The 19825-nt window shown below is 52.3% G+C and overlaps 9 protein-coding genes across 9 annotated transcripts; 5 read left to right on the top strand and 4 right to left on the bottom strand.

The window, feature by feature from the left end:
• Window positions 1-291: 291 nt before the first annotated feature.
• On the top strand, window positions 292-2996 carry GUITHDRAFT_133897 (hypothetical protein; the record flags this gene model as incomplete). The annotated part of the gene is made up of 6 exons (XM_005839098.1): window positions 292-375; window positions 656-1173; window positions 1222-1366; window positions 1419-1574; window positions 1716-2879; window positions 2925-2996. The coding sequence occupies 6 exons, from the start codon at window positions 292-294 to the stop codon at window positions 2994-2996; spliced, it is 2139 nt and encodes a 712-aa protein (XP_005839155.1).
• Window positions 2997-3304: 308 nt separating this feature from the next.
• On the bottom strand, window positions 3305-3737 carry GUITHDRAFT_102078 (hypothetical protein; the record flags this gene model as incomplete). Its single annotated transcript, XM_005839099.1, has 2 exons — window positions 3305-3582; window positions 3650-3737. The coding sequence occupies 2 exons, from the start codon at window positions 3735-3737 to the stop codon at window positions 3305-3307; spliced, it is 366 nt and encodes a 121-aa protein (XP_005839156.1).
• A 738-nt stretch (window positions 3738-4475) lies between these two features.
• Window positions 4476-8450, top strand: Smc4 (condensin subunit, structural maintenance of chromosome protein 4, SMC4). The gene is made up of 3 exons (XM_005839100.1): window positions 4476-4619; window positions 4681-4785; window positions 4838-8450. Exons 1-3 carry the CDS (start codon window positions 4506-4508, stop codon window positions 8399-8401), a joined length of 3783 nt encoding a protein of 1260 aa, XP_005839157.1. The 5' UTR covers window positions 4476-4505; the 3' UTR covers window positions 8402-8450.
• A 59-nt stretch (window positions 8451-8509) lies between these two features.
• On the bottom strand, window positions 8510-8947 carry GUITHDRAFT_102080 (hypothetical protein; the record flags this gene model as incomplete). The annotated part of the gene is made up of 1 exon (XM_005839101.1): window positions 8510-8947. The coding sequence occupies one exon, from the start codon at window positions 8945-8947 to the stop codon at window positions 8510-8512; it is 438 nt and encodes a 145-aa protein (XP_005839158.1).
• Window positions 8948-9772: 825 nt separating this feature from the next.
• Window positions 9773-10665, top strand: GUITHDRAFT_150710 (hypothetical protein). The gene has a single exon (XM_005839102.1). The coding sequence runs from the start codon at window positions 9809-9811 to the stop codon at window positions 10598-10600; it is 792 nt and encodes a 263-aa protein (XP_005839159.1). The 5' UTR covers window positions 9773-9808; the 3' UTR covers window positions 10601-10665.
• A 135-nt stretch (window positions 10666-10800) lies between these two features.
• On the bottom strand, window positions 10801-11964 carry GUITHDRAFT_65403 (sterol desaturase; the record flags this gene model as incomplete). Its single annotated transcript, XM_005839103.1, has 2 exons — window positions 10801-11134; window positions 11426-11964. The coding sequence occupies 2 exons, from the start codon at window positions 11962-11964 to the stop codon at window positions 10801-10803; spliced, it is 873 nt and encodes a 290-aa protein (XP_005839160.1).
• Window positions 11965-12197: 233 nt separating this feature from the next.
• GUITHDRAFT_102083 (hypothetical protein) lies at window positions 12198-13100 on the top strand (the record flags this gene model as incomplete). The annotated part of the gene is made up of 5 exons (XM_005839104.1): window positions 12198-12419; window positions 12477-12572; window positions 12619-12756; window positions 12804-12963; window positions 13018-13100. The coding sequence occupies 5 exons, from the start codon at window positions 12198-12200 to the stop codon at window positions 13098-13100; spliced, it is 699 nt and encodes a 232-aa protein (XP_005839161.1).
• A 2248-nt stretch (window positions 13101-15348) lies between these two features.
• SEC1B (Sec1 family protein B) lies at window positions 15349-18478 on the bottom strand (the record flags this gene model as incomplete). The annotated part of the gene is made up of 18 exons (XM_005839318.1): window positions 15349-15588; window positions 15640-15740; window positions 15851-16130; window positions 16301-16387; window positions 16433-16477; window positions 16527-16589; window positions 16646-16721; window positions 16770-16825; window positions 16939-17196; window positions 17310-17429; window positions 17482-17581; window positions 17628-17671; window positions 17717-17782; window positions 17837-17908; window positions 17961-18027; window positions 18150-18202; window positions 18256-18358; window positions 18405-18478. Coding segments are annotated over 18 exons (1905 nt in total), but the record flags the coding sequence as incomplete, so codon positions are not given.
• Window positions 18479-19008: 530 nt separating this feature from the next.
• On the top strand, window positions 19009-19707 carry GUITHDRAFT_150712 (hypothetical protein; the record flags this gene model as incomplete). Its single annotated transcript, XM_005839105.1, has 1 exon — window positions 19009-19707. A coding segment is annotated over exon 1 (617 nt), but the record flags the coding sequence as incomplete, so codon positions are not given.
• Window positions 19708-19825: the final 118 nt, after the last annotated feature.

Genomic DNA, 19825 nt, shown 5'->3' on the forward strand with positions numbered 1-19825 from the left:
ACCACCCACCCCATTCACCCAATACACATTAAACATTACCCCTAGAATTCTGCACCCTCCCCAATACTTCCGCTACCCCCTACTTGACTGTTATTATTGGGACTTTCAAGGGTACATTGACCACCCTACCAATCTATTCACATCCAACCACCCAAGGTGAATGGTTGTTTAATGCGACCGACAATATTTTATTGTCAGAGTCCCAGAGATTTATAGAAACTTTACTGCACCCTCACAGTGCTGCCTATCCGATTTTGCTGTCCGATTTTGTGGTTTCAGTGGAAGGCGGCCATGGAAGAATGGGCGCGAAGAAGGATGGAGGAGATGGGGGGACCGGAGGCGGCAGAAGTCTGCGACTTCATCCTTAGCCTTGAGGTCAGTTGATCCTCCATCACATCTAACCGAGCTCCACTTGTCTTCTCGACCTGACATGCGAAGAGTTTGTTTGACGCATGCTTTGGCTTGTACATTGCTCCCCACTAGAGGTTGGTTCGCATGGTTCAGAGCTGTTTGTGTCCTCTTTCTGTTGTTCCGACTGCTATTCATTGTCATTCCACCGCTAGCTGCATCTTGATCCATCCCGATAATCAAATCAGATCCCATCTCATCCCTTCGAGAATCCCTTGGTTATCATCCTAACCTTGACTCGCGGCAGGATGAAAACATTTTGAGAGAGACCGTTCATGCCATCTTCCACTCAGCTAAAGATGCGGATCTCTTCTTGTCAGAGCTGGCGAAGAAGCGATCTGAAAGCAAGGCAGGACCTGCTGCATCCGCTGAGGAGAGGAATACGCAACGAGATGCAGGGGACGATCAGAAGCAGCGGGCTTCATCCGGACGAACGACCAGGAACGATGGCTCTGACTGGTTCGCTAAAGCCGGACAAAAAGCTGCAGACGAGGAAAGCGCAAGAGCAAGATTGCAGAGGAATTTGAATCGGTCATGCTCCCCTGAGCCAAAGACAGAGGAGGCATCGAAGAATCCTGTGGAATTGGAAAGCACGAATATGAAAGCCTACCAGAAAGGCGAAGATGAAAACGAATTTGCAGGGCTGGCAGTTGAAAAGAAGTCAAAGAAGAAGAACAAGAATGCTGTCGGAAATGGTCAAGCTTTTAGTGAATCAAGCAGCTCCGGAAATAAGGATAGTGCCCCATCAAAGCCGAAGCTCAGCCGGTAACATGGTTGCAACATTTCCGGTAGACTGAATCCTTTCGTTTGTAGCGCCGCACGAGCAGAAATGTTGTCGTCTATCTCAGGTGAAGCTTTCTTAGTTCCTGGACGGCATCCTTGCAAATGGGTGGGGAATGGCGACGAATACAAACTAGTTGGAAACTGCATGGATTGTGGAAAGATTCTTTCAAACCAGGTAGGTGACTTTACCTCGTACTTCAGATTTGCTGAAACTCAGAGTCCAACAGGAGGGAAAAGGTCCCTGCCTAGTCTGTGGGTCTGAACAAGTGTACATTGCTGATGGCGACTGCATGCTGGATGGGACCCCCGTGAATCAGACTCTTCTCGCAAAGCGCCGAAGGGGAGCAGGAAATGAGAATGAGATAGACGAACTTGATTTGCAGGTGGGTTTAGCTAATCCGAATCTTGTGGTATTCTGCTCTGATCTTGTTTTTTTGCAAAAACTGATTCTGCTTTGTATGCCTTGTCCGTTTTGTTTGTTTGTCCTTTCCAAGGTGCTTAGTTCATTAAAACCTTTTTTACAGTTGCGTGAGAGAAATGAAGGAGAAGCGGAAGCATTCCTGAGTGCACTGGACCTCCGTGATCGTTTGATAGATTTTGAGCAGAACAGAGCTGCACGTACCACAGTAATCGACGACCAGGCTGATTTCTTCGATAGCTCTTCGCACTGGCTAACCAAGGATCAGCGTGAAAGCGCAATGAGGGCAGAAAAAGCCTTCATGGATCGTCTCAACAAGGGGAGAAATTCAGATCCTGTCATGTTTTCGATAGATTTTGCAGGACGTAAGATTGTCGAAGGAGACATTCAGCACGAGGCAATGGACGCCGACGTCACTTCAGGTCCTGCTCGCATCGACTCGGAATCGCAGGGAGTTCAGGCTGCCAGCACTCCATTGGCTTCTCTGTCTCATGCTGGAGCAGCCCCGAAGGGCCCGAAGATCGATCTGATGGGTCCGACGTTGCAGCAGGACATGTACTTGGGGGCTCAGTACAGTCGGCCACAGGGCCCGGTGTCCCTCAAGAATGACAATCTCTATGGAAGGTCTCGGGAGATCTACGAGCTGCTGACAGAAATTTTCAAGCCTTCCAGCAAAGACAAGATGAAGGTGGAAGAGTCGTCTTCAAGGAGCGGGAATATCTTGCAGCATGAAAGGGACGATCCAGCCGCTCTGATGAGCATGGACGTGCCTGAATCGATCAGGGAGATGGAGAACTACTGTGATGACCCGAATCAATCAGACGACACGCGCAGCGAGTATGAGGAGGCATCCAACTACACGGGCCTCGGTGACATCGTCACGGACCACTCGGACGACCAAGGCGTCTGCCTTTCAATGCACCAACCATGGGCTTCTTTGGTAGTTCACGGGATCAAGAAGGTGGAAGGACGAGGATGGTCGACCTCTCACCGGGGGCGCCTGTGGATCGCAGCTACCAAGCGGAGACCGTTGCAGAGCGAGGTTGACGCTGTTCTTCAGCAGTACGAGGAGCTGCGTCAGCTGCAAGGGTTCCGCGAGCCCGAGATGCTGCTCCCCGAGCACTACCCAACTTCCGTCCTGCTTGGATGTGTGGATGTTGTGGACTGTGTCTCCCGAGAGTCGTTCCCTCCTGATGCAGACGAAGAGAAGACAGAGTGTGCCTATGGTTTCATCCTGGACAAACCTTGCCGGCTGTCCATCACACCTAAGGTAAACCAACGAAGGATGTGATGTTCGGTGTGACGTTCATGTCAGATTCTTGGCCAACCAAAGATCTGGCCGCTAGAGACGCAAGTGCTTGCTCGAGCGCAGAAGCAGCTGAGGTAGGCAGTGACCTCCACATGGTTTCAGGACTGACTCGTTCACGCTTGTAGGTATGTAGTTCCTGTGCGATAGCAAGAACCGGCTTAGCGACGATCGCTGTAATTTCAGAAGGGTGCATAGAACAAGAAACATCTCAAACAAACATTCAAATCAACCATGCTACCAAGAGGAGATGGGAATTGGAGCTTTCGAGCATGCAAACAAAACATTACAGCTTTGCAGTGATTGTATTGAAAAATGTTGTTAGTACTCTTGTCCAAAGTACTAGGACTCGTTGATGAAGCTTGTCTTGGGCGTTGCAAGAGACCTGTTCAAGGAATGTCTGTCTCTTGAAACTTGCCAAGAGCAACGACAGGCTCTGGCAAGCTAGAATCTAACTGAATAAATGAGGCCATCCTTGAAGTTGGTGTCCGCTCTGGAAAACCTTCCAAGATTTCCAACTCCTCAGATAGCGGCTTGGGATAAGCATTGTATGTATCGGGTGAGAGAATGACATGGCACGTAAGAAGATCGCCCAGTTGCACTTTGTGCTTGACGGCAGCTTCATACAAAGTTTGTCCATGAAAAGCAGCGACTCTGTATCGTTCACCTGAAAAGGCAATCAGAATTGAACGAAAAGGAGCAGGGACGCCGAGCAAAAACGCGGGCTAGCATACCGAGGTTGTTGCTGAAGGTGATATGGACAAGTCTGTCGCGCGCGTGTGGGACTGGAGACAGCGTCTTGACCTTTCCGCTCATGCTCATTGCACGGCACTGCGTTCCTACTTCATTGCGAGGGACGGTAGGATAGGCTTGATGCCTGGAGGCGTTATGGGAGAGGGTATACGACAAGCTCCTTGAGAGGATGCTCGAAGTGAGAGGAGCCGGCGAGGATCTTGACATTGATGCCATAGAGCAGCGCGCAGCCGCAGAGGAGAAGCGGCGCAGCATTGTTCCTATAAGTGGATATAAAGATTGTACTGACAAAGTGCTTGTGGGGGTATTTGTAATATGAATCAGAGTGGCGACGTATATTCGTACTGTGGAGAACAGTTTTAAACTCTGGTTATCTTGTACTGAAAATGTGTACCGTAAATAAAATCTCTCGAAGAAATGCGATCTGTGGAGCATTTATAATGTTTATACTAAGAAGTAAAAGTTTTAAAAAGGCAGGTACAGATTTTTACGTAGTTAAGTTTTATAATAGGAAAGGGTTTTAAAAGATGTTCCCCCGTACCGGTCGCTTCCACCACAACAAGAAGGGTAGAGGTTAGAATCAAAGTACCGGTCGTGTTGAGGGTTGAAGCCGGGGATCTTTCCAGTGGGGTAGAGACACACAGGAATGAAAATCCTGGGGTGGGGGGTGGGACGGACAGTATTTAGATGGGGTGAATCAATCGATTTCAAGGGGTAGGGGTGGGTGGATTATTTATAGGGGATAGGGAGGGGTTCTTTTTTTGAATTTCGAATCTAAGCAACGGGAGGTTCACCGCCATGGCTGTGAAGAGCGAGGGAGAGGGGGGAGGAGACGCCATGAGGGCAGAGAACGCAGGAAGTTCTACTTCTAAGAGACTGATCATCACTCATATGACTCTTGAGAACTTCAAGAGCTATGCTGGAATCCAGGAGATTGGTCCTTTCCACAAGGTGTGGATATGTTATGTCCTGGTTTGTGCGTCTCGATGCTAACCTTCTCCTCGTCATTCAGAAATTCTCTTCTGTTGTTGGACCAAATGGAAGTGGAAAGAGCAATGTCATCGACGCCATGTTGTTTGTCTTCGGCAAGAGGGCTAAGCAGCTTCGATTGAACAAGGTATGGATCATAAATATTCTGGTCGCATATAATTCTATGTTCCTTGTTGCAGGTTTCGGAGCTCATCCATAAGTCAGAGAGTCACATGAACCTTCAGAGCTGCAAGGTCTCCGTCCACTTTGTTGAGATCAAGAACGAAGACAATGGAACGGACGAGTTTGACATCATCCCTGGCAGCGAACTAGAAGTCTCTCGTGCGGCCTTCTCGGACAATTCGAACAAATACTACATCAATGGCCGTTCGAGCAACTACAAGGAGGTTACAAGCCTCCTCAAAGAGAAGGGAATCGATCTGGATCACAACAGGTTCTTGATCTTGCAAGGAGAGGTGGAACAGATATCTCTCATGCCCCCAAAAGCTCGCAATGAGCATGAGACCGGAATGCTCGAGTACCTGGAGGACATCATCGGTTCAAACAGGCTGATTGAGGCGATTGAGTCAGCTGCAAAGGAGGTTGATGTCTTGAATGAGGAGAGGGGGCAGAAAGTGAACAAGTTGAAGATTGTCCAGAAGGATAGAGACAACTTGGGAAGTGCGAAGGAGGAGGCTGAAGAGTATCTTAACCAACAGAAGAAATTGATCTCCAAGAAAGCCGTTCTGTACCAAATCCACTTGCAAGAGGCCCATGAGCAGCAGGTAAAGGAGCAGGAGAAGAAGACAAAGCTTGAAGAGAAGATTGCAGCTGAGAAGGACAAGTTGGAAGAATCACAGAAGCGCGTTGAGGAGATGACCACCGAGTACAATAAGGAGAAGGAGGGTTATGAGCAATTAGAGGCTGAGCTCCGACAAAGCAAAGAGGAATTTTCTGTTTTCGAAAGGAAGGATGTCAAGTACAAAGAGGACATCAAGCACTTGAAAGCCAAAGAGAAGAAGTTGAGAGAGACTGCAGTGAAGGAGAAAGAAAAGGCTGAAAAGGCAAAAGAGTCCATTTCAAAGCAAGAGAAATCCATTGTTGAGGCTGAAAAGACTGTTCAGAGAATGGAGTCTTTGATTCCTGGCGAGCAAGAGATCTTGGACGGCTTGTACGAAGCTACCAAGGAAGAGACCGAAGCTCTTCGTGCTCAGCTTGCCAAGGCTCAGGAGGAGCTGACTCCCTGGATGCAAATGACAAATGAGGCGCAGAGCTCCGTGGACATTGTTAGAGCCGAGATTGAGCTTCTTGAAAGCAAAGAGAAGAAAGCCAAGCAGGCCCTGATGGAGGCTGAGCAGCGCCTCAAGGAGGCTGAGCCCAAACGCAAGGAGAAGCAGAATAACCTCAAGTCCAAGCAAGCAGCCATCTCCAAGACCAAGAAATCGATCGAAGAAGCTCAGGAGGAACTTGGCTCTCTGGAAGAGCGCGAGAAATCCCTCAGGGAGTCTGTTCGCTCTGCTCGCACTAAGCTTGAAGATTCGAAATCTGCCCAGAAAGCCTCTTCGTCTCAGAGTACCGTCCTCAAGGTCCTCATGGAAGCCAAGAAGTCTGGAAAGATTGCCGGCATTTACGGCAGACTGGGAGACCTCGGATCCATTGACGCGAAGTATGATGTTGCTATCTCGACGGCCTGCGGTGCTTTGAATCACATCCTCGTCGAGAACACTGCTGTCGCGCAGAGATGCTGCGACCTGTTGAGGTCAACTGGCGCTGGAGTATCCACTTTCATCATGCTCGACAAGCAGAACCACCTGGCCGACAAGATGAGGAAGAACGCTGATGCCTTTCCTGCAGCAAGGCTCTTCGATCTGGTGCAGCCTCGTGAGGAGAAGTTTCTGCCCGCCTTCTACTTTGCCCTCCGTGACACGCTGGTAGCCTCTGATCTGGATGAGGCTATGCAGATCGCCTACCAGGGAAAGAGCTCCACTGGAGGAGCCAAGTTCCGTGTGGTGACGCTGGAAGGAGCTTTGATCGACACTTCGGGAACTATGTCCGGAGGAGGAGCCAAGGTTGCAAAGGGAGGCATGTCGTCGGTCCAGAGCGATCCTGATGCTCTCTCCGCCAAAGAGATTGAAAGCCTCGAGAAGAAGCTGGCAAAGGAGAGCGACGAACTGACCAGCTTGAGGACTCGCCAGCAGCTGCTCGAGAAGAGCCTTGAGACCATGAACAAGGAGTTGAGGCAGTTACAGGCCGACGTGGAGAAACTCGAGCTGGAACTCTCTGAGCTGTCAAAGGAGGAGGCCGAGACCAAGGCCAACATGGAGGTCTACAAGGCCGAGGCCAAGTCCAACCCTGAAGATGCAAAGAAGGTCAAGGAACTGAGCAAGGCGCTGTCTCAGAACGAGGACGCCCTGCAGAAGGCGAAGAAGAAGTCGGACGCTGCAGAGGAGAAGTGCAAGGCGATCCAGGATGAGATCATGAATGCCGGAGGCGAGAAGTTGAAGATGCAGAAGAAGAAGGTGGAAGGCATGACTGCGGCCCTCGAAGAAGCGAACTCGTCCATTAACAAGGGAAAGGTTTCCTTGAAGTCGCTGGCCAAGACCATCGAGAAGTCCGAGGCTGCTGCCAAGTCTGCAGAGGAAGATGCTGACGCGGCTGTGGAGGAGCTGAAGGCGCTCAAGGAGGAGTACAAGGGCATTGAGGAGGCAGCGATGAAAGTGATGGAGGTCTACCAGAAGACTCAGGAGATGCTGGACCAGAAGAAGGAGCACATGACTGGGATCGAGAAAGACTACGATAAGGTCAAGTCTGCTTTGGCAAAGCTTCGGGCTGCTCAAGTCGACATCGAGAATGAGCTTCAGGACGCTGAGAAGGCTCTCAAGGAAGTGTCGGAGAGGTCAAAGCACTGGACTTCCAAGCTGGAGGCCTTGCGTGAGGAGTATGAGCAAGAGTTTGAGGAGATGGAGGAGGCGAAGGCATCGAACGTGGAGGAGATGGAGGAGGACGAGGAGAAGGACGTGAGCGAAGACGCGAAGAAGGTCTGGGATTTGACCGCTGAGTCACTTGCCAAGTTCAACATGAAGAATCTCAAGTATGAGATCACGACCATCGAGGAAGTTCTTCAGCGCATGAACCCTAACATGGGGGCCATTGCAGAATGGCGCAAGAAAGACGCAGAGTTCAAGGAGCGGCAGGCGGAGCTTGATGCTGTGACGGAGAAGAGAGACGCGATGCGAGGGACGCATGACAACCTGAGGAAGCAGAGGCTGGACGAGTTCATGACGGGCTTCAGTATCATCTCCATGCGACTCAAGGAGATGTACCAAATGATCACGCTGGGTGGCGATGCCGAGCTCGAGCTTGTGGACTCCCTCGATCCTTTCTCGGAGGGCATCGTCTTCAGCGTCAGGCCTCCCAAGAAGTCCTGGAAGAACATCTCCAACCTCTCCGGAGGCGAGAAGACGCTCTCCTCGCTCTCTCTGGTCTTTGCCCTGCATCACTACAAGCCAACCCCGCTGTACGTCATGGATGAGATCGACGCGGCTCTCGACTTCAAGAACGTCAGCATCGTTGCCAACTACATCAAGGAACGGACACAAGACGCCCAGTTCATTATCATCTCTCTTCGCAACAACATGTTCGAGCTGGCGGACAGGTTGGTCGGCATCTACAAGACTCATCACTGCACCAAGAGCGTCACCATCAACCCTTCCCTGCTTGCTGCTCATCTGCCCCCTGTCGCCACCGTCGGCGGGAATGAGTAACTTGTCAATCAGGGACTTCACTAACTTAAAGTAAACCCTTTGTAACGTTACACGTCTCCTGCTCTTCACCCCCTCAGCGACTCGTCGCCTGTCTAAGAGGTTCTCCTTCTAAGACTCCTCTTCAGGATTCGTCGATTCGCGATCGCGATCGTCCCCGTGCACGATGCTGTCGAAGATTTCCTTGTGGTACCACAGCCTTGCCCATATGCCACACGTTCCGATGATCATGAGAAGAAGCAAAACGAAGAAAACCTGCCTATCATCAGCGTCTTGCTTGTTCGCTTCCATCCTCCTTCGCCTCATCAACATCATCATCATCACCACCACCACCACCACCACCATCACCATCATCATTAACATCATCATCATCATCATCATCATCATCATCATCATCATCATCATCATCATCATCATCATCACCATCATCACCATCACCATCACCATCCCCACCATCACCATCACCACCACCATCACCATCACCATCACCATCACCATCATCCCACAATCAACGTCACCATCTTCATTGTTCACAGCACCATCCACCATCTATCACCGTGGCCAAAGTCGCGCAGCTTCCTCCGTCTCCGTTGCATATTCCGCAGCTATCGCGGTATCCGTTGTTGGCGCACTTGGCAGAGGGAAGTACGTCGATGCCCGGGGGCCTCTGGGAGGTGGAGGAAGCAACGAGCGCAAGGAGGCTCAACCAGTACAAGGGTGACCCCATGATGGCATGCACAGCCCGAGCTGATGGGGATCTGAAGACATCGCACTGCTGCTCACGAGGGAGCATCAGCAGTGATGTTGAATGCTCGCCATGCTCATCGTGCGACCTGTCGCCTCTGCCCTCCCTGCGACAAGCACAAACTCAGTGAGAGCAGGAGATGAGGGTAAGGCAATAGAGTCGTTCAACCCTTCCTCTCACCCTCCTCCAGCCCACCCCGCTCCCAAAACTCCTGCTCCTCTTTCACCTCTTTCTCCTGCTCCTCCCCCTGCTCCTGCTCTCTGTAGCTTCAGCCCTGCCCCGCGTTCAAGCCCCACTCGCTCAACAGTTCCTGTTCCATTTCTTCCTCCCTCCTCTTCCGCTGACCCTGCTCTTCGACCCTGTCCTGTCATGCAGTACCCTGAACCATCTTGCTCTTCCTATTCCTTCCCCCCCACCTCTCTTCTCCTCCCTCCCTCTTCTCCTCCCTCCCTCCCTCCTCCCTCCGATTTTCTGCTGTTCACCGTCTACACCAGACTGGCTGGAGTAGGGGTATTGCTTTGACCCCTACCCCCATTCTCATATATGATCAGATATCAAAGTACCCCTACAATTAAACCCCCCACAAAATAAATTCCCTGTCGAGGTTTCGCACCTAGCAATACGCTGTAATGGCCGCCTGTCGGGGAGCCCTATGGCTGCTTGTGATGGCGGCGATGCTAAACGGCAGCGCCTCCTTCTCCACCAGCGTCATGCAACTGAACAGGAAGCAGCAGAGAAGCGCTGCTTGCAGGATGGAGATGCTCGCAAAGGACGAGGGACTGGACGCCAAGCACCTTGCTGTGTCTGGTTTGCTGGCACTGGGGATAACGCTTGGTGGGAATTTTCCTTCCGTAGCAGCGAGTTTGCCAGATTTGACCAGCACGCCCTTGTCTGCAGCAAAAGTCTCGATCGTGCTGGAAGGAACCCCGAGGGTGGTTGACGGAGATACCTTGGTGTTCCAGACTGGGACTGGCCAGAAAGACCGAGTGAGATTGCTCGGCATCGATGCGCCAGAATCTCGTCAGATGTGCAAGGATGAGAAGGGGTTCCCGTATGCCTGCGGCCTTCAGTCGAAGACCTACCTGCAGGACCTGATCAAGAACGACCTCGTCAAGTGCGTCGCCGAGAAGCGCGACATGTACTCAAGGGTGCTTGGAATCTGTTTTGACGAGAAGACCGGGGTGCAGATCAACGAGAACCTCGTCGAACAAGGTGAGGCTCTTGCCTATCAGCAGTACTCGAAAGTGTACGTGAAAAATGAAGAGCACGCCAAGTCTGGGAAGCGCGGAGTATGGAAAGGTTCGTTTCAAGAGCCTTGGCAGTACAGGAAAGACAAGCGTAGCAAGCAGGGTGGTGCATCAAGCAAGGCTGTAGGAAACGAGGTGTCGAAAGTTTCTCTGTCGAACAACAAACCTGTGAGCTCAGCCGACGACTTCGAAACTGACTTTGAGGAGTAAGATCAGGAATGGTTCTGTAAACACATCCACTGTGGAATTTCTCTGACAATAAAACATTCCGTCGGATTTTCAATTTCACCCAGAAATTCCATTTAATAACATCCAAAAGACTCGACAAGTAACATCATGCGATCCGTGACTAGTATGTCGGACCGAAGTCTGTCAAATGTGAGATAACGGAAACTACTTAACCCTTCCGCTCAGTGGTCGACTGATTTGTTCCACTTCGGATGGATGGTTCCCAAGAGTTTGTCCCAGTGCGTAAAGTACAAGCTGAAGTGATAACCAGGGTGCTGATGATGGATGTCGTGATGATACACGTCGTTCAAAAGCTTTCTCAAGTCTCCCGACATCCCAGTTGCTGCCCAGAGCAATTGGCTCACGTGCGGAACGTAGGGGAAAATCTCGTAGCCGCAATGGCCTCCGATGTGAATGGCGATCATCCAAAGCTCGTAGATCCTGTGCAGCTGAATGGGAATGGGAAAGATGAATATTTCAACCACCGCATTCACAAACATGATGACTGCTTCCAACCTGGGAGGGAAAACATGTCAACATGTCCATCATTGCTCAAGAGTTGATATTCTATGATTGAGAAACAAAACTGCGGCAATGCGATATCAAACAGGTGTTACAAATTACACAGTTCGCCGCACAATACAACATTTCTCGGGCGGGCAGGAAATTGAAAATCGCACGCACAGCTGTAAAAAGAGCTGAAAAAGATCTGGAAGCAAACCAAGAGAAGGAGGTATACAGGACAGACAGCAATGCAACACGAGATATTCTCATCCAAAACATGCTAGTGAGTAAGTCAGCACTTACCAATGAAAACTGTAGCCAGAGAACGCGCTAGGATCCTTGGATTGATGGTGGATGTAATGAACATGCTTCATGAAGTACGGATAGTGAAGTAGCCGATGAAAGAAGTAAAACCAGGTATCATGAAAAACATCCAAGAGAAATATCATCAAGATAGAATGGAACACGTTGAATGGGGATTGAAAGTATTCCGATAGATCATCGTTCTTAAGTACCCCGTACCCTTTGTTATGCAGCATCTGTGCTAAGTACAACATGAACGCGCGGATGCTGACCGGTATCACGCTTTGGATCGCATCTCTCACTGTGTCGGCATCGTTCTGCTTCTTACCCCCTCTCACGCTCCTCACCGGAAAGATCCTCGGCACACCAAAGTGCAAAAGACATGAGATTCCATAGTACACCAAGAAAGTAGCCGCAAAGATGCTTACGAACCCAGAGTCCAACAGGTAGAGCGATTCTGACGGCTTCCAGGAGCCTCCATACACTCCATGGCTTCCTTGCTCTATCAGGATGCTGCTGTCCGGCTCATGGCTCTGCATGTGCGCGCCCTCGTGGCTCAGGTTGGCGCCGTGCTCAACCATCGTGGCAGTCAGAATCCTTTACAGGGGCCGACCGTTACATGTTTATAAGTGAGGCCGTTACTGACGTACCCGTTACTCGACGTTGCGTTTGTCAGCAAATTTGGCGGGTGTTGAACTGAAAAGTGAAAATACACCTGAAAATTTGAATTATCGCTTCAAACTTGTTTAACGCTCTCTGGCTCATACCCGGCATGCTCAGCAGTGAAAGGAGCAAGTTCCTATGGCCGGACTTCGACGCAGGCCATGCAGGCGCTGCTTCTTCCACTCCTCCTCATACATCCATGTTCAGCATGAAGCCCAGACAGCCGAAACCCGCCCCTGCTCGTGCATCCGAGGTGCCGTTGACGTCAAACCCAAATGTGCAGGCCAAGGAGTCGGTCAAACCAGCATCGATCCCGCCGATGGCAAATGAGGTACTGAGGCGACCTCTTCCTTGGGACCTTCAGTTCCTGACAAGTTGCATGCGCCAGGCCAAGAGGCAACCAACACAGATCAAGACCGAACCCGTCAGACCCAGGAATGACAAAAATGACAAGCCAAAGACTCGCCCCTCGTTGTCTGAGCAGGTTGTGAAAGTTCAGTGTCTCGTGCTCACGCTCATGCTCTGCAAAGCTTGCAAGGGTTTCCATGAAGACGGACATCATCACGTCTTGCCTGAAGCAATCAATACTAAAAGACGGAGGCAGCACTGAAACCCCGAAACTGCTTGTTTACTGTAATTGCTTCCAAGTAGGCAGCTCATCCAGTCAGGTGATCAGACCTGCGTTGGGAAGAGACTCGATCTAACTTGTCGAAAGTTCTCATCCCCAGTCCAATTCTTCAGTGACAAGTGTAAATATGCTTTCCATCATCCAAAGAAGGAACGGATAGACATGGAGATGTTCTACAAGGACATGGTGCAATACAGCTGCGATGACAAGAAGCGTTCGTTCGTCTTCAAGATCAGACGTCAGCTCGGTAAAGAATATATGTGATGCTCAATCACCCGAAGCTAACGCGCATCCCTTTCAGAACACTTTCCGTTTGAGTACGAACCAAATCGCCCTGACCACTTCCTTTCCATCACCTTCTCCAGACAAGACTACATTTCGTGAGAGCTCATTCCCTCTGAACCTTTGACATGCAATGATTATTGCGTTGTTTTTGCAGATTCAAAAGCAGAATCTTCCCCATCGTGGGCCAAGGACGATGATAGTACAAACATCCACGATTTTTGTTGTCAACCGCAATCTTCCCTCAAAGTTTTTCGAATCTCATCACCTAGCTGTACAAAGAATATTTGCATCCTATTTTACGACGATCTCCATGTCCTCTCAGGACGTCGAGGCATCTTTAGACCTGAATGAAGCAAATCAAACCAAAAGTCTCCAACGCAGACCAACTCAAGAGGTCACGTTGGGGTTGTGAAAGAAGAGTCATCCAGAGTGAAGTCATCAAGAAGTATGCTCTCTGCTGTGTTGAGTCAGGATTGTATCTAGTGAGAATGCAAGAAACAATGCGCTGTACCCGATATCTCTTCATCCCAGTTGGGCGGCCTTTACATCATCAAGTCACTACCTTCCCAGGATGCAAGAAAAGATACTCACAGCGGAGATCTTGGAGATAATCCGCTCCGCGGTCCTCCCGTTGCAAACCCACTGGGTGCTTCACTGCGAACTGAAGCCTGCCACTTCTTGTCAGGATATCGCTAGGTGGAGGAGTGCCCATACTGGTGATCGCAACATATCTCGCCCCCTGTGAGGAACGGCATTCAGGGCATTCCAATTTCCAGCATGCCAGGGGATACCTTCGGATAGATTCGATCCCCACTGAGTTCAGCAGGTGGTCTTGCGTTATGTTGGCATTGCTGGTGCTGTCGGAGTCGTGCAGAAGTGCGGTTGGTGGCACCGTGCTTCCACCGGCAAGGCCGCCTTCTGCAAGGTAGAGAACCGTCACGCAAGCAGGAGGAAGCGAGCAATCAATGTCAGGGTACCAGGTGTGCAAGGCGAGCTCTTACACTCCTCATCAAGCTGCTGTCAAGAGCGGTTCAGGACATGACCCGCACACCAGGTCAAAAACGTGTATCAAGACACACCTTGCTCTCGTTGGCTGTAAGGTTGAGAGCTGGCGCCTCCTCCAAGAAAGATTCGGGTGGGATGCGCTCCCTTGATCTCACTCCTAAGGGCGCAAGACGATAATCCGTCTGATCATTCCTGCCATGTGACTGGATCGGCCTGATGAATTCTGATACCTCTGTTGGCAAGGCCTGTGGAAACGATGTGAGGAGCTTCTTTGGCACTCGATGGATATCGGTCGTGTGACCTCAGCTACATCATTCCTAGATGAAACTGCGTTGATTCGCCTACTTGCTGTTGGAACGTGTACTGATGAAGGGGCTCGGTTGCTCTTTTTGCAGTTCACACCAATGTGCCTGCATCAGCGACTGCTCGTGAGCGGCGCACAGCCAAGGAGGGGTGTGGAGGGAGCAGTCAAACGACAAGCTTACCAATCGGAGAGGACCAGTCCCGCCAGAATGAGAATGAGGCACTCGGAACGAGCCATCCAGCTCCGGTGCTCGATCCTGAGCCAAGAGCGTGGGGTCCAAAGACGGAGATGGAGACGATCACAGGGGAAGAGGCTGGAGCTCAACCTGTCGAGATCTCATCTGGTCCTCGCTGAGGCTGCTTCCTCACTCCTCAACGTGCTCGCCCCCCTCCCTCATCCTCCTTCCCTTCCTTCCATCCTCGATCCCACATGGACCATCGAGTTGCGCCGAGTTGGGTTGCGGGCCAACCCCTTCCACAATGAAAGAAGGAAAAGAACCTACCGGGGCCGTACTACAGGCCCCCCGGGCCGTCACTGACCCGGAGTCACTGAGTCAGTCACATGATCCGATCAGTCACTAGCCGCGCAGCGGCCGGGTCACCGGTACTGACAGTGAGTGACACCGCTTCAAGGCTTGGGCCCGGCGGCCGCACTGACTCAGTGACCCGGCGACTCAGTCTCGCCGTGACCGGCGGTCACCGTTGAGACTCGGAAAAAGGGATGAAAAGATTCAAGAGGGTAAGATTTTGAAATTTGACATACGTAGTAGTACACGCCTCTGAGAGCCGCGTCAGACGACTGGCCCGCGAGAAACTTGAAGGCTTCGAAAGAAAGAAAGGGGGGGAGGAATGGGCAGCACTACGCTGACAGCGAACTTGTGGCGACATGACAGGGGGCGTGAGGCACCTGGTTGCGGGGCCTCTAGAGCAACTCATCGTGCAGCCTGTCGGTGACAAGAAGTGAGAGGAACAGAGGAGGAGGAGGAGGAGGAGGAGGAGGAGGAGGAGGAGGAGGAGGAGGAGGAGGAGTCGGCATCACCTCTGTATCGCATCCACGAACTTCTTTGGGGTGAGCATGTCGGTCCCTCCTATCAGGATCATCCTGCCGAGGCTCTACCAGCAGCTTCAGCGGCCCGCAGAACTTTGCGGTCAAGTCGAGCTCAACGACCTGAGAGACATGATACGCCGCTCGCATTTCTGAGTAGGTAACTCCTCCCACCACGAACACGATCAGAGGCGATCTGATCGCCTGCTGCTTCCCCTCCTCCTCCTTCTCCTCCTTCATGTCTGTTCAGCTAGCCGTCAGGTCTTCCTCCCTCTCGCCTCCCACCCCCGCGTTGGAAACTTTACATGTCCTCGGTCGACTTCTGGTCGACATTCCTAAGGTGATAGCGTCTAGTTCCGAGCTTGTGTTCTTCGGGCGATCTTGTCCTGGGGTACATCAGTCTCTCTGCTTCAGCCGTCCCACCCCTGCCTCTGCAACCTCCCTCCCTCCCTCCCTCCCTCCCTCCCCTCCTTCTCTGCCTCCTCCTTCACGCTACCTGTCGATACAGCATCTGCATCCTCGGGGTTTACAGTAGGGAACGACTGTATCGGTAGTTTGCTGTCCGTCAACAGCTCGAGCAACTCCTGCAGAGGAGGACGATATCGTGAGATGTTGTAGGAGACGTCTCCGGTCTTCTCCTTGGAGCCCCACTTGAGAAACTTCCTCCTGCACTCTACAGTGAGCAGGGAGAGGAGTGAGAGGAGCAGGCCGGACATGGAGGATCTGCTGGAAGCCGGTGTGGAGATTTGAATCAGCGAGTCGAGGTTGGCGATCAACTGCTCAACAAGTTCAGGGGAGGAGAGGGGAGACGAAGGACGGCAGGAGGGGGGGGGGGCAGAGGGGACACGAAGGAGGGCAGAAGGGGGAGAGGAAGGAGGGCAGAAGAGGGGGAGGGGGAAGGGGGAAAAGGGAAGGAGAGGAGAGGAGCAGCTAGTGATGGGGTTACATGTGCATAATGCTGCGCTTCAGCCATGCCCAGCAACTGATCGATGAGGGTCTCGCCCTGGTTGTCTTGCTGCTGCGGATTTCTCTCCTGCCCTTCAAGTCAGCAGCCTGGAGGCTCATGGTTCTTGTCGACCATCGTCAGGAAGTAGATGAGGATAAGCCTCAGCTTGTCTGAGATCTGCCAAACTCTGACAAGCAGCACGGCGGTCTGAGGAAGAGCCTCGTACCTCGATCGTCTTGTCCACCAGCAGGGTAGACAGCCCCGTGGTGACCGAATTCCTCTTGACAGCCTGAGGCACAAAGAGGATGTGAGAGGAATTTTCAGCTCCAACTGGCGGGAGAGGACCTTCCCCTCCGCGTCCTGATGGCAGGACATGTTCTGTTCCCACGTGGCGATGTCCTCTAGCTTGAGATCGTTGAACCTGCTCCTTCCTCATCAGCGGTGTGCGGCGTTCTCCCTTCCCTCCCACTTCGACATGCACTTCCTGACTACATCCATGTGCAACGAGTACTTCCCCACGAGCTCCTGCAGGAGACGGTCAGCGCTCCTCCTCCTCCTCACGAGGCTCGTTCCTTGTACTGCGGCATCGCCTGGATGGCTTCTGCCATCTCCTTCAGCTCGCGCACTCCTCCCCTCACCATCCCCACGGCCTGTGGCCAACACGTCACAAGGAGCAGCAGGGGAGCCTCGCTCCTCGCCTTGTTCTCTGAAGCGAACCTGTTGAACTCGTTGAGCACAAACTCGATCGTGTCAGCGATGTGCATGTGCTTGATACGCGGCCAGAGCGGGTCCGTGTCGTTGAGCAACACCTCCTTCTCCACCTGCTGCCCACCAGCCCCCGAGAAGGAATACTTGTATTTGTCCCCCTGTATCTCCAGGAGGTCTTGCGCCATGGCCTGATGCTGCAAGTCAGGAGGGAGGGGAAGGGGGGCAAGGGGAGGCAGCCTGGTAGGTGAACTCGTGGAGGAGAGGAGAGAGTAGGTCGCCGCATCGGTCAACGATGAGGAACTGCGTCATTGTGAGTCAGCCCCTCCTCCAGCTCCGTCTCAGCATCAACAGTCGTCTTCTCCGTCGCCGAGTTGAACCAGAGGCCGATGTTGGATGACTCTGCCTGTTTCTCCAGGCGGTCCTGACGTTGCAGGGGTCACCCCCGTGCCGCTCTTGCAGAGCAGGTGGGTTACCAGCTGGAGTTCAAGAGCTCGAGCGATGACCTCCGAGACATCCGAGTGTGGGGGGGTCGTCGCGCGGTACCTCACGATAGGCCGAACCCCTAGCGAGACGCTGCGATAGGGGTCAACGGGCCACGGAGCCTACACTCACGACTCACCACAGGGTTGCCAGTCGATTCGCTATCATCATCTGCATGCTTGACTGCCCGATCAAGTCAAACGCTTGCTAGGGCAGGACTCCGCTCACCCTCTCCTCCTGCTTCGCCTTCCCGAACATGACGTGGAAGGCCTGAGGCAGATCGAGAGAGAAGACCTGCGAGCAAGAGCGGTTCAGGCTGACGAGGGAGGACGGCGAGGTCAACTCGACCTGCGACTCCATCGCAAGATATTCCGTGTTGAGCACCTTGAATGTCTTGAGACGATCCAGTAATAGCTTGCACTGCCGATATGTATTCACACAACGAGCTGATTCGGCAAACTACCCTTCACACTTGTTTGATGGGGAATAAAGTCTCATCCGTGGGCTGCGAGGTAAAATACACATGCGCCGCTGCATACCTACAGCATCAACTCAGCAGCAAGATTGTTAAAAAACAGCCTTCTTCCTGGAACTACACACTTAAAACTTTTCCTCCCGACAAGACAGATACATTCGCCTTCCCATTTTCCATGAGACTCACTTTGGCGGTTTTCCTTCTTGGAAATCAGAGCACAATCTTTTCACGGAGCTCCACTGGAGTAGTCAGAATCACTGGGGTCTTGTTAGAAGCAGCCTCCTCGAGTTACCGAAGGCGTCAGGAAGTAGATGGCATGCATATTCGGCATTGGTTGCCGGTCGAGCTCGACATTTTCGATGAGCGAAATTCCTTCCTCGGTCATTTCAGACAGCCTGCTTCAAGTTTGAAATTCATAGATAGCCGTAGCGAAAACTCAACCTGCAAGCAGTGCTGACAACCCGCACTGAGTTGCCGTCGACGACCAAGACCTTCCAGTCTTGATCGGCGCAAGTCTGCGGATCAAAGCATGAGATCAAGGATGAGAGTGAGGCTTCATTCACTTGCACTTCGACTTCACGTTACCTCAACTCAGAATTCTTGCCCATCCCACCCCACCCCACTGCCTCCTGCTCCTGCTCCTCCTCCTGCTCCTGCTCCTGCTCCTCCTGCTGCTCCTCCTCCTGCTGCTCCTGCTCCTCCTCATCCTGCTCCTGCTCCTGCTGCTCCTCCTGCTGCTCCTCCTGCTCCTGCTCCTGCTCCTGCTCCTGCTCCTGCTCCTGCTCCTGCTCCTGCTCCTCCTCCTGCTCCTGCTCCTGCTCCTCATCCTCATCCTGATCCTGCTCCTGCTCCTCCTCCTCCTCCTCCTCCCTCACCGTCTTTGCCATAGTGATCAACCGATCAGCCGTGAGGCTGCGGAGATCCGCCATGGACGATAACCTGTAAAAGCTAAAACAAAAAGCCTAACTAAAACAAACTTGGAAAGAAAATATTTTAGATGACTCGATTTTTGAAATATCGATGAGCTAATTTTAAAGGAAACTCATAAGCCGGGCGGCCATGTCAGACCGATCGATGGCGATGGCTCGTCTCCTGCCGCTGCTGCTGCTGCTCCAGCTGGCATGCCCGTGCCTCGCCTTCCTCCTCTCCTCTCCTACGAGACTCCCTCACTTGTCTCCTGCTGCTTCATCCTCGCGACTCGTGCGGTATGGGAGGAAGGAAAGGGGCCTTGCTTTGCGCCCGGCCTTGACAGTTTGCGCCTCAAGCGACGGGCTCTTATCATGGGCGAGCGAGAATGGCGCGAAGTTGACATGCGCTGTGGGGCCTGGTGGTATGACCCTGACGCAGGACGTGAAATCTAACTCGGTCGTCTGCTCCATCCCATCGAAGCTCTTCCTTTCGAGAAGCACTACCAGGGCAGCTTTCGGCAGCATGGCGGACAAACTTGACGTGAGAACTGCCATGGCGCTTCAGATTCTCTACGAAAAGTCCAAGAAGGAAGAAAGCTTCTGGTGTGAATGGCTGAAAGTTTTGCCGGACAGAGAGAATCTCGGCACTCCCTGCCTGTGGCCTGAAGACGACCAGAACCTCCTCAAGGGCACCAGCGTGTTCGAAGAGGTGGAGGCGAGCAAGAGCTTGTACTCAAAGGCCTTCGAGTCTCTCTCCTCCTCTGGTTGGGACTCCAAGATCCCCACTGAATTCTTCAACCTCGAGAGCTTCGAGTGGGCCATGGAGGTCGTTCGTTCCCGCTCCGTCGCCTTCCCCAAGTTTGACGACGGTCTGGTCCTGGCTCCTGTCGCTGACTTCTCCTTGGCGGGGAAGCTCGGAAGGGATACAATCTCTTGCGGGTATGAGGGCTTGTT

The sequence above is a fragment of the Guillardia theta genome (assembly GCF_000315625.1).
Source record: "Guillardia theta CCMP2712 unplaced genomic scaffold GUITHscaffold_9, whole genome shotgun sequence".
Lineage (NCBI taxonomy): Eukaryota > Cryptophyceae > Pyrenomonadales > Geminigeraceae > Guillardia > Guillardia theta.

Excerpts from the sequence above, each read along its gene's own strand:
- Smc4 (XM_005839100.1), top strand. The coding sequence starts at position 4,506 with ATGAGGGCAGAGAACGCAGGAAGTTCTACTTCTAAGAGACTGATCATC. Across the intron at positions 4,620-4,680 it reads AGATTGGTCCTTTCCACAAG|AAATTCTCTTCTGTTGTTGG; the intron begins GTGTGGATATGT and ends CTCGTCATTCAG. Across the intron at positions 4,786-4,837 it reads AGCAGCTTCGATTGAACAAG|GTTTCGGAGCTCATCCATAA; the intron begins GTATGGATCATA and ends TCCTTGTTGCAG.
- GUITHDRAFT_150710 (XM_005839102.1), top strand. The coding sequence starts at position 9,809 with ATGGCGGCGATGCTAAACGGCAGCGCCTCCTTCTCCACCAGCGTCATG.